The 11,455-nt window shown below is 42.4% G+C and overlaps 1 protein-coding gene across 2 annotated transcripts in view; it reads right to left on the bottom strand.

Moving 5' to 3' along the window:
• The window catches only part of me1 (malic enzyme 1, NADP(+)-dependent, cytosolic), a 78,945-nt gene extending 67,854 nt beyond the window's left edge, over window positions 1-11,091 (bottom strand). Inside the window, exon 1 of one of the 2 annotated variants that reach the window (XM_019856315.1) lies at window positions 10,816-11,091. In XM_019856315.1, the coding sequence (XP_019711874.1) occupies window positions 10,816-10,944 (129 nt within the window). In that variant the 5' untranslated portion in view covers window positions 10,945-11,091. Of the gene's footprint in view, window positions 1-10,190; window positions 10,317-10,815 lie in introns of those variants that run through there. The other variant, XM_019856316.1, reaches the window with a different exon arrangement.
• Window positions 11,092-11,455: the final 364 nt, after the last annotated feature.

Below are 11,455 nucleotides of genomic sequence, written 5' to 3'. Positions count from 1 at the left end.
GCCAATTGCAGGGCCAACAGAGACGAACAAACATCCGCGCTCACACTCACCCCTAGGGACAACTTGGAGTGATCAATCACCCTGCCATGCCTGTTTTTGGAACATGGGAGGAAACCGGAGCACCCGGAGAAAACCCACACAGGGCCGGGGAGGACATGCACACTCCACACAGGGAGGCCCGAGCTGGAATTGAACATCTGCACTGTGAGGTCGACGCGCTAACCACTGGACCACCAGGTTGCCCTATGGCGTATTTATTGTTCATAATTGATCCATTTCACCGTTCTATTTTATTTTATTCTACATCAGTAGAATAACACTGTTTGAAAGGAATGGACATTAATAAAATGTTGATTTACTCTTTAATTATCATTGTTGTCAGTACCAGTGCTTTAAAACTGGCAAATAAAAGGATTAAAAAAAGAAAATGGTTGCCGGTCTGTGAACAGCATGTACTTGTCTCAACCGGTCTGTGACACAAAAAATGTTGGGACACCACTGATCTACAGTACAGAGGCAGTAAATGGCCATCTTGTAGGTCAGCGACACCCAACCTCTCAGTTCAGCTTTTGAGGGGCAACTGCATCCCTGATTGGGTCCTATAAGCATTTTTTAGAGAGGATGTTGTTGTTTTTCAAAGCAGCAGCAGGCGGAACCAGCGTCAGGGAGACGTATTGAGGGCCAGGATTCACACAGATGCCTCATTAATGTGTGATCAAGCAGAGAGACAGAAGACGTCTGTGGAGCGCGGCCAGCGCTCTCGTCCTCACCACAGAGAAGCCTTTCTACACCTCGCACCCCACTACATCTCTTTATTGCACAGCAAGCACACACAAAACACTTCTATGATATCCGGTTCCCCCTCTGGAAAGGGAGGAGGCAAAGTTAACCAAAGAGCAATGTGATGCCAGGGACACACACACACACACATACATTGCCCAGTGTGCAGGGAAGTGTGTGTGTGCAGAGATTAAAAGGAAATCAAAGCCTGTCAATGTGAGGACAGGGTGCTTTCAGCGCTGCTTGCCTCAGCATCAATTAGCAAGTTGTGCTGTGACTGGCTCCTGTTAGAGGTGAAGTGGGCTTGACCTGGGTGAGGTAAACACACCTCATCCCCAGGGCTCGCTGAAATCAGATGGAGGGCAACAATGTGCCACTGCCTGAGCCACAGAAGCCCGCCTGTGACTGGCCACTAACATGCTTTAGTAGTCATTTCCGACCTTCTGCTCCAATTTCCTCAGCCCAGTTCAGGCGCAGCACTGACAGTGGACGCTTCACCAAGGTGCAAAGGAAACATTTCTTTTTTTAAACCCATTACTCAAATCCCTGAGCGGGTGTCACAGCAGATGAGGCGGTTTTAATTTGACAGAGCCACCTCCCAACATTAGCAAATATAACATTTATCGTAGTATGAATAATTACAAATAATACTTAAATCAATCAATAAAATGACTATTACAAAAAGATGATGATTCACAGGCAATTGAAAAAAACAGCCCAAATTATGAGTGAAGTAGAATGGCCAACTTTTAGGTGGGATTAAAAACATACAAAATGGATGTTGGAACATTCATCACTTTCAACGCTGCACCGAGGAAGAGCCAGTAAAGTAAAGGAAAGGCTCATTTTGTTTAAACACAAAAGCTTCAACTGCCTCCCATCAAGGGCTCAGGTCAAAAAAGGCTTTTATTAGAAGAGAAAAAACAGCATGTGACATCCGAAATGGTAAACCAAGTAGCCTTCTCCCTGAATTAGGTCAAGCTTTCGCGCCCTGTTTAAGAGCATTCTTGCCCAGTGGGTTCATTCACGGCCCTGCAGTGTAAATTGAGATGTAAACAAACGGTTTACAGCACCAGAAGCTAGGAGCATCCAGTATGACCTCTACTCCAAACATTCATACTTATACTTTAAAGGGGAAAGCTGTTCCAAATCAAATCACTTGGTCAACACTGATTTATAAAATTCCAGCTAAACACTCAACGTTTATTTGTTTATGTATTTATTACCCAATTAAAATAATTTATATCATAATATTTTAAGAAAAGTAATTCCTGCTTTTGAGGCAAATATTAATTTATAATTTAAAGAAAAATGACAAAACAAGTGTTCCACAGTGTAAATGCATTCAGGCCATTATAACGTGTTTAAAGGGGTTAAATGAAACAGAAACTGTACTGAATGAGGGGTAGTCAGTAAGCAGCAAACAAATAACTTCTCAAGTCCTCCAGCTGAATGGGGTGTCAATTTGTCAATGAAGATGAATGAATGAAAGAAAGAAGGCACAGAGGAAAGCAGTGTTGGCACAAAGAATAACACAAAGAAAGAGCATTTTTGAGAAGTGACAACTGGCCATGACGCGGTTGACAAACCAAACGGAAATACAGCTTGTGGAGTGAATATTAATAAGCAGTAAATGCATGCGTTGGATATCCGAACAGAATGTTATGGTAACCATCCTAAACGTTAAGACTCCTCTTTTTGCAGTAGGGTTGACTCGCCAAGATTAGAAAAGCTGCCAAACATAGCGAAGAACAATTTGTGGCACATGGTCGAGTTGTGACTGGTGATTATGGTGTTTTGGGAGTCAATGTGGTATTTGCGGCATTGTACTTTTGCGTTAGCAACTTCCTGTCTGTCTCTAACTTGTCTCGAACGGCAAATTGCTGGGAACACAAAGTAAAACTCCAAACTAAACAAATTCCAAGTCAACAAATTGAATAGAAATAAACAAGTATGTTTAAAAGTAATTGGCAGTTAAATTTAAGTTCATTTGAGAAAAGCACGACCTAAAAACAATTGGGATAAATAAGATTCGAATATGTACATCAAGGAAATCAAATAACAGGAGGTCATGAATAGACAAGCCCAACAACCCTGCATCGCAAGTTGCTATAACGACAGCTTCCCATCAATGAAACATGCCTCGTAGCATGTCACAGTTTTATTCAATACAGAAAGAAGCTCCCACAGAGACGTCCGGAATTAAGCTGCATGGGTTGCTATTGAAAAAAAAAGAATTCATTTTTTTCGACAAACGCCCAATAAAACCGTAGTAGAATACAAAAACATTTTGCGGACCGATGAACTGATTGATATTAATGAGATGTTATATTGTTCATGTATAATCTCGCTGTGTTCGTCAGGGGCATGATATGCATGGCAGAAAGAATTTCAAACTAGGGTCAGACAATATGGGGGCGGGGGGGTGAATGTTCACAATGTATTTTCTGAATGATCTCGATCACAATCACATTTTTGTATTGTTTTTAAGCTGTCAGTGAAAGTCACTTTACTGAAAACTAATGGAAATCGAAAGTACTTCAATATTTTATTAATATTAGCTCCTATAAGTTTTTAAACATGAAAAATATGAACATAGCATAGAAAAATATTCAACCAATTTTTACTCAACATTACAACGCATGTAGAAAGAGATTGAAGAACAGCGTGAGAAATGGTGTAAGAGGGGTGCAATGTCTCACTCAGACCGAAAGAGGACACTGTTAGCTGCCTTACAAGGGGTTCCAAGACATGCAGGGTCATGGTGAATTGTGACTGACGTGGGTTAGATTAACATTTCGCTTGACTTTCATGTTGTTCATGGATCTGACAACATGATGCAGACAAACGTTTGAGTAGAACTCACCGATGTACCTTATAAGAGAACATTTGAAATCGCTTTTTTACTGAGGAAATGTACACGTAGCGCTTCTCCCAACCTCATGCCATACACAGTGGTATTTTTTCCATTGAGACAGAAAATAACGTGAAAATAACGTGAAAATGCAGCAGATAAAGTTATGTTTTCAAGCTAAGGCGGGCTAAGTTAACGCCATTTTTTGTATGTTCGGTATGCATGAGTCTAAATACTGTACTGTGTAATGCTGACACGTTACCCTGATCAAAAGTACAATCTCTGTCAAGATGGTTCATGGTGCTTGTGTTAACAAAAACTTTGAATCCAGAGAAATATCTACCTGAGCAACTCTTATTTGAAAATGAGTATATTTGTGTCAGTGTCACAAATACTTTTCAAATTACACTGGCAAAAGCAAATTTGAATGCGAGATGGAGCAGGTTGCAGGGACTTTACTCGGAACTGATCGCCACTGAGTCACATGAGCGGTGGTCCCCAACCACCAGTCTGCGGACCGGTACTAGGCCATGGTCCATTTGGTACCGGGCCGCACAGAGACAGACCTGCGAGCTGTGAGCTCCATCAGATGTGAGGTGGGAAGTGTGCGCGACTCTAGCCAATTGGAGTCCTCCCTTTAACCTTGGTTTGCAATCAACAGAATCCGCCAATAAATGTGAGAAGAAGCAGTAAACAGAAAGTAATAGTAACAAATTGACCAAACGTACATCAAAACGCGCAGCTGATGGGCAGCAATGACTTCCAAAGATGAAGCTATTTGGATAAGAGACGTTCCTCCCCTCGCGGTATCTCCAGAGCGATGCGGCGGAGGAAGCTGTTGTGCGTGCTTTGTCGTCAAAAACAAGACAATACAAAGAAACCTGTTGAGTCATTTGAACAAATAGCACTCAAGTGGAAAGCATGAAAATGCGAGCAAAGTTTGGACAGCCTGCCCACGTAAACATTAGCAGTTTCGTCACTAATAACAAGCCAGCAGTCACCGGAAGAAAGTGAGCAATCAATCGGGTCATCTTTTGCAAGTACCGGTAGCAATGATGCTAACACCGTAGGTGGGATCACAACTTCCGTATTATTGATAACATTATATGGTGTATTTCATTCATTCATTCATTTTCCGATCCGCTTATCCTCACAAGGTTCGCGGGGGATGCTGGAGCCTATCCCAGCTGTCTTTGGGCAGTAGGCGGGGGACACCCTGAACCAGTTGCCAGCCAATTGCAGGGCACACAGAGACGAACAAACATCCGCACTCACACTCACACCTAGGGACAACTTGGAGTGATCAATCAACCTGCCATGCCTGTTTTTGGAACATGGGAGGAAACCGGAGCACCCGGAGAAAACCCACACAGGGCCGGGGAGGACATGCACACTCCACACAGGGAGGCCCGAGCTGGAATTGAACATCTGCACTGTGAGGTCGACGCGCTAACCACTGGACCACCAGGTTGCCCTATGGCGTATTTATTGTTCATAATTGATCCATTTCACCGTTCTATTTTATTTTATTCTACATCAGTAGAATAACACTGTTTGAAAGGAATGGACATTAATAAAATGTTGATTTACTCTTTAATTATCATTGTTGTCAGTACCAGTGCTTTAAAACTGGCAAATAAAAGGATTAAAAAAAGAAAATGGTTGCCGGTCTGTGAACAGCATGTACTTGTCTCAACCGGTCTGTGACACAAAAAATGTTGGGACACCACTGATCTACAGTACAGAGGCAGTAAATGGCCATCTTGTAGGTCAGCGACACCCAACCTCTCAGTTCAGCTTTTGAGGGGCAACTGCATCCCTGATTGGGTCCTATAAGCATTTTTTAGAGAGGATGTTGTTGTTTTTCAAAGCAGCAGCAGGCGGAACCAGCGTCAGGGAGACGTATTGAGGGCCGGGATTCACACAGATGCCTCATTAATGTGTGATCAAGCAGAGAGACAGAAGACGTCTGTGGAGCGCGGCCAGCGCTCTCGTCCTCACCACAGAGAAGCCTTTCTACACCTCGCACCCCACTACATCTCTTTATTGCACAGCAAGCACACACAAAACACTTCTATGATATCCGGTTCCCCCTCTGGAAAGGGAGGAGGCAAAGTTAACCAAAGAGCAATGTGATGCCAGGGACACACACACACACACATACATTGCCCAGTGTGCAGGGAAGTGTGTGTGTGCAGAGATTAAAAGGAAATCAAAGCCTGTCAATGTGAGGACAGGGTGCTTTCAGCGCTGCTTGCCTCAGCATCAATTAGCAAGTTGTGCTGTGACTGGCTCCTGTTAGAGGTGAAGTGGGCTTGACCTGGGTGAGGTAAACACACCTCATCCCCAGGGCTCGCTGAAATCAGATGGAGGGCAACAATGTGCCACTGCCTGAGCCACAGAAGCCCGCCTGTGACTGGCCACTAACATGCTTTAGTAGTCATTTCCGACCTTCTGCTCCAATTTCCTCAGCCCAGTTCAGGCGCAGCACTGACAGTGGACGCTTCACCAAGGTGCAAAGGAAACATTTCTTTTTTTAAACCCATTACTCAAATCCCTGAGCGGGTGTCACAGCAGATGAGGCGGTTTTAATTTGACAGAGCCACCTCCCAACATTAGCAAATATAACATTTATCGTAGTATGAATAATTACAAATAATACTTAAATCAATCAATAAAACGACTATTACAAAAAGATGATGATTCACAGGCAATTGAAAAAAACAGCCCAAATTATGAGTGAAGTAGAATGGCCAACTTTTAGGTGGGATTAAAAACATACAAAATGGATGTTGGAACATTCATCACTTTCAACGCTGCACCGAGGAAGAGCCAGTAAAGTAAAGGAAAGGCTCATTTTGTTTAAACACAAAAGCTTCAACTGCCTCCCATCAAGGGCTCAGGTCAAAAAAGGCTTTTATTAGAAGAGAAAAAACAGCATGTGACATCCGAAATGGTAAACCAAGTAGCCTTCTACCTGAATTAGGTCAAGCTATCGCGCCCTGTTTAAGAGCATTCTTGCACAGTGGGTTCATTCACGGCCCTGCAGTGTAAATTGAGATGTAAACAAACGGTTTACAGCACCAGAAGCTAGGAGCATCCAGTATGACCTCTACTCCAAACATTCATACTTATACTTTAAAGGGGAAAGCTGTTCCAAATCAAATCACTTGGTCAACACTGATTTATAAAATTCCAGCTAAACACTCAAATGTGTTTTTATTTACAAGTTTTATTGCATATTTTCTGTTTACACAAAAATAAACACCTAAATGCAGAAGAGCAATACTTTACCCTTTCCAAGGATAAAAGTTCAAATGAGGTTCAGTTAAAAAAAAAAACATTGGGCAATGATGGTGTACTGTACATACACAGGACGCAACTAAGTGTATTTAGGCTGGAGGACAGAGTCAAACTTGAGTGAGAGCAAGTTTTGAATCGCAGGTATGTGTACGATACATATCGATACAAGGCAAGGTCTGCAGAAGCTGGATAACGATCCTGATCATTTGAGTCAGTTGTGCTGCAGCAAGGACAGATGGAAAACAGATAGGACAGCGGCCCTCGAGAAACAGGATTGAAGACACCTGATCTACGTTGATCTGATATAATCTATGTTGCATGCTTGACGTAAATCCCTAGCACTGACTGTAGATGACGTGTGCCCCCTTCCTGATTTCTTATTTTTTTGCATGTTTCACACACTTAAATGTTTCAGATCTTCAAAAAAATGTTAATGTTAGTCAACATAAGTAAGTACAAAATGCAGTTTTTAAATTAAAGTTTTTATTATTAAAGGGAAAATAAAATCCAAACCTCCATGGCCCTGCGTGAAACAGTGTTTGCCCCCTAAACCTAATAACTGGTTGGGCCACCTTTAGCAGCAACAACTGCAATCAAGCGTTTGCGATAACTTGCTATGAGTCTTTCACAGCGCTGTGGGGGAACTTTGACCCACTCATCTTGGCAGAATTGTTGTGATTTACTCACATTGGAGGGTTTTCGAGCATGAACCGTCTTTTTAAGGTCATGCCACAGCATCTCAATAGGATTTAGATCAGGACTTTGACGAGGCCACTCCAAAGTCTTCATTTGGTATGTTTTGTATCATTGTCCTGCTGCAGAACCCAAGTTCGCTTCAGCTTGAGGTCACGAAGCATTCTCCTTCAGGATTTTTTGGTAGACAGTAGAATTTATGGTTCCATTTATCACAGCAAGTCTTCCAGGTCCTGAAGTAGCTAAACAGCCCCAGACCATCACACTACCACCACCATATTTTACTGTTGGTATGATGTTCTTTTTCTGAAATGTGCTGTTACTCTTATGTCAGATGTAATGGGACACACACCTTCCCAAAAGTCCAACTTTTGTCTCATCAGTCCACAGAGTATTTTCCCAAAAGTCTTGGGGATCATCAAGACGTTTTTTGGCAAAAGTGAGACGAGCCTAAATGTTCTTTTTGCTCAGCAGTGGTTTTCGTCTTGGAACTCTTCCATGCAGGCCACTTTTGCCCAGTCTCTTTCTTATGGTGGAGTCATGAACACTGATCTTAACTGATGCAAGAGAGTTCTGCAGATCTTTAAATGTTGTTGTGGGGTCTTTTGTCACCTACTGAATGAGTCGTCGCTGCGCTCTTGGGATAATTTTGGTCGGTCGGCCTCTCCTGGGAAGGCTCACCACTGTTCCATGTTTTCGCCATTTGTGGATAATGGCTCTCATTGTGGTTCGTTGGAGTCCCAAAGCTTTAGAAATGGTTTTATAACATTTACCAGAGTGATAGATCTCAATTACTTTCTTTCTCAATTGTTCCTGAATTTCTTTTCTTATGTCCAGAAAAGTAAATAAAAGGCTGTGGGTGGGGGAATTCAGTGCACAACATTGCCCAATACATGTGTATTGCATGAGAATGGACTGTGCAAGTAACAGTCGGTCGGCGATGTTCTATGCACCCAAACCAGATATATCATCATCGTTTGACACGCAAAGGTCAACAAATCAATTTTATTCATCAGTCACTGTATACTATTTATTCTGCCCAACTAAAAACATCCATCCATTTTCTAATCCGCTTATCCTCACGAGAGTCGCGGGGGGTGCTAGAGCCTATCCCAGCTGTCTTCAGGCAGTACACCCTGAACTGGTTGCCAGTCAATCGCAGAGCACACTTAGACAAACAGCTCTTTGCGCTCACAATCACACCGAGGGACAATTCATTGACCTGTCATGCATATTTTTGGAATGTGGGAGGAAACTGGAGTACCCGGGGAGAACATGCAAACTCCACGCTGGTAGGCCGGAGCCGGAAGTGAACCCTGCACCTCTGGACTATGAGGCTGACGTGCTAGTGAAATTTCCTTTTCACATTTTATTTTTTTTATTCCTTTCAAGGTGACTCAGCTAGGTGGGAGGATGTCACCCTTGCGCCCTCTATTGGAAGCCGCCACTGCAACTGCATCACGAATTTGGCCACCAGCATGTTGTCCCAGGAGATCAAAGCTTAATATCTGCAGAGCCGATTGAACATTTGAACTGTGTCTTCATGACTACAAAATTACAAGCAAATCAGCAGTGTGAATTGGTGTTTTAAAGAGTGAACTCCATTTGGCATAAACCCAAGAAAATGACTTTCACTTGAGTAGCACCAAAATAAAATCCCTCAAAATTCCTGATATCTGTGACATTGTGACTGAGCACACCCGAATAACCAATGCAGTTCTAATATGTTCTCGTATGTTTCAACATGTGAGCACCTAACTCAGTTCACTCACTGGACTAACTAACATGTGAGCGCACAACTCAACTCACTCACTGGACTCACTTCAGTTCTGGAAAATAAAGCAAGAAGGGTTCATTTGCAACATTTGGTGGTTTCAGGATTGGAATCATTAATTCGAAACAAACACAGCTCTGTGCAAATAAACAGATCAGCACCACTCACACTGTGGGTTGTTTAGGCTCTACTGTTAAACTCAATCAGTCTGGCCTTCAACAGACTGCACAATTGACTGACCACACAGATGCTGTGCACCATGAAGGTCATGTTTTCATCTCCATCAGCTTGTCTGTTCGTCTCAGGCTTGTATGGAGAAATCACATTAACTTGACTGTGTGTGTATACCCCTAAATAAATGAGCATCAGACAACATTCATTAATTCAGAGGAAATAGACAACATGATGTCCCCAGTGAAACTTTTAGAGTGATCGTCAGCACCATGGAGAGATCACGTCACCCCAAGCTGGACCAATGACCTCTGGGGCCCTCATTACAAAATACACATTCAAGAGCGCAACCAACTCCCAGTTGCTCCACACGTGCCAACACACTAGAGCCACCTTTCAAGTTTAAATATCGATTTGCCCTTTTATTTAAAATATGTATTTTTCTTTGCCCTTTCATCTTAAAAAACATCATAACCACACTCCTAGCAATGCAGCAGAAACAACTGTAAATAAAGAGCAACATTTAGCTTGGTTTCTTTGAACTATTGTCAAAGAGCACTTGAAAGCCTGCTGGGAAGTGTGTGGCTTCACCATCTCTATACAAACAGTACTTACAAATACTGCAGATGCCCTGGTGACTTCATCTTACACCCCACTGGAATGTATAAAGATTTATGTGTGCCTGTCATTGACAATGTCAAGCATTAAACACTGTTAAGTAAGTGTTACATGACAGGGTGACAGGGACACTGTATGCCCACAGTCAGGGCTCTTTAAATCTAAATATAACTGACTAACCCTGAAGCCTAACTCTTAAGCTAATGCTGCATTCAAATGCTTCTCCAGAATCATGCACAATTGCTACTGAAATCAACATCATCCTATAATTCACTATTTAAAGCATAGTTATTGTAACTGTGCACATCTGTTGCATAGATTGGTTTGAACTCACAGTACTAAAAGCACAGGCACAATGAAATCTAGCGTTCAGCTACTTTCAAGTATGAGAATTAACGTTTAGGGAGGCTCTGAAACGTGTCAGTGCCTGAAATATTATGTGATCTTTTTTTTAATTAATTGTTATGATGTACGATTTCAATATTATCTTTGTTCTGTTAACAACTTGTAAGTTGTAGCTAATACCCAATCGCCCTGCAGCACTTGAACGCATCGGCACACCGCTACAAACTAGTCCCCCGTTGAAATTCGTTCAAACGCTTTCCGACGTCACCTCACTTACTTTGTTGAGGTGAGGGTTTCGAGTAACCTCATAGCCCCTCTTCTTTGTGTACACGAAAGTTCTTCTGCTGCTGTCTGACTTATGCATCTCCGTGTCGCCGGATTCATTTCTGGCCAGCCCGTGTGCCATGTTGTCGTCTCTCTAAATAGCAACAGCTGCTGTGAACGCAACAAGTGGATGCGACGCGCAGGTCCAAGCGAAGATGTGACCTCACGTCAGCCGCAGCAGGTTCACCATTGCACTTCTTATCAACAAACCAGTTGATTGTAACCACTCAAGATGTCATAAGCAAACGTGGCGTTACGTGGTCAGCGGGACGACGAGTGAAAAGTATCCTATTTGTAAAAACGATACTCCTGGCACCATTTATTTTAAGTGAGGTTCTAAATATCAAAATGGATTCATTTATTCACAACTGTTCATAGTAGACTATTGTAAAGGTCACATGGAAAAAACGAAATGTTTAAAAATATAGATTGTAAGTTAACTGAATTTCCATTGCAAATGACAAAACACAGCAAGAAGTAAATGTATGCAGAATACAGGTGGTGGCAGTAAGGTGCAAAAGTAGTTAGCACATGTGCCTTACAACGCCAGTATTTGGGGTTAGAATTTAAGCCCCACTTTACCTGTGTGTCAT

This window comes from Hippocampus comes, unplaced genomic scaffold (genome assembly GCF_001891065.2).
Source record: "Hippocampus comes isolate QL1 unplaced genomic scaffold, H_comes_QL1_v1.1 scaffold327, whole genome shotgun sequence".
Taxonomy (NCBI): Eukaryota; Metazoa; Chordata; class Actinopteri; order Syngnathiformes; family Syngnathidae; genus Hippocampus; species Hippocampus comes.
This window is presented reverse-complemented; position numbering and strand designations above follow the sequence as displayed.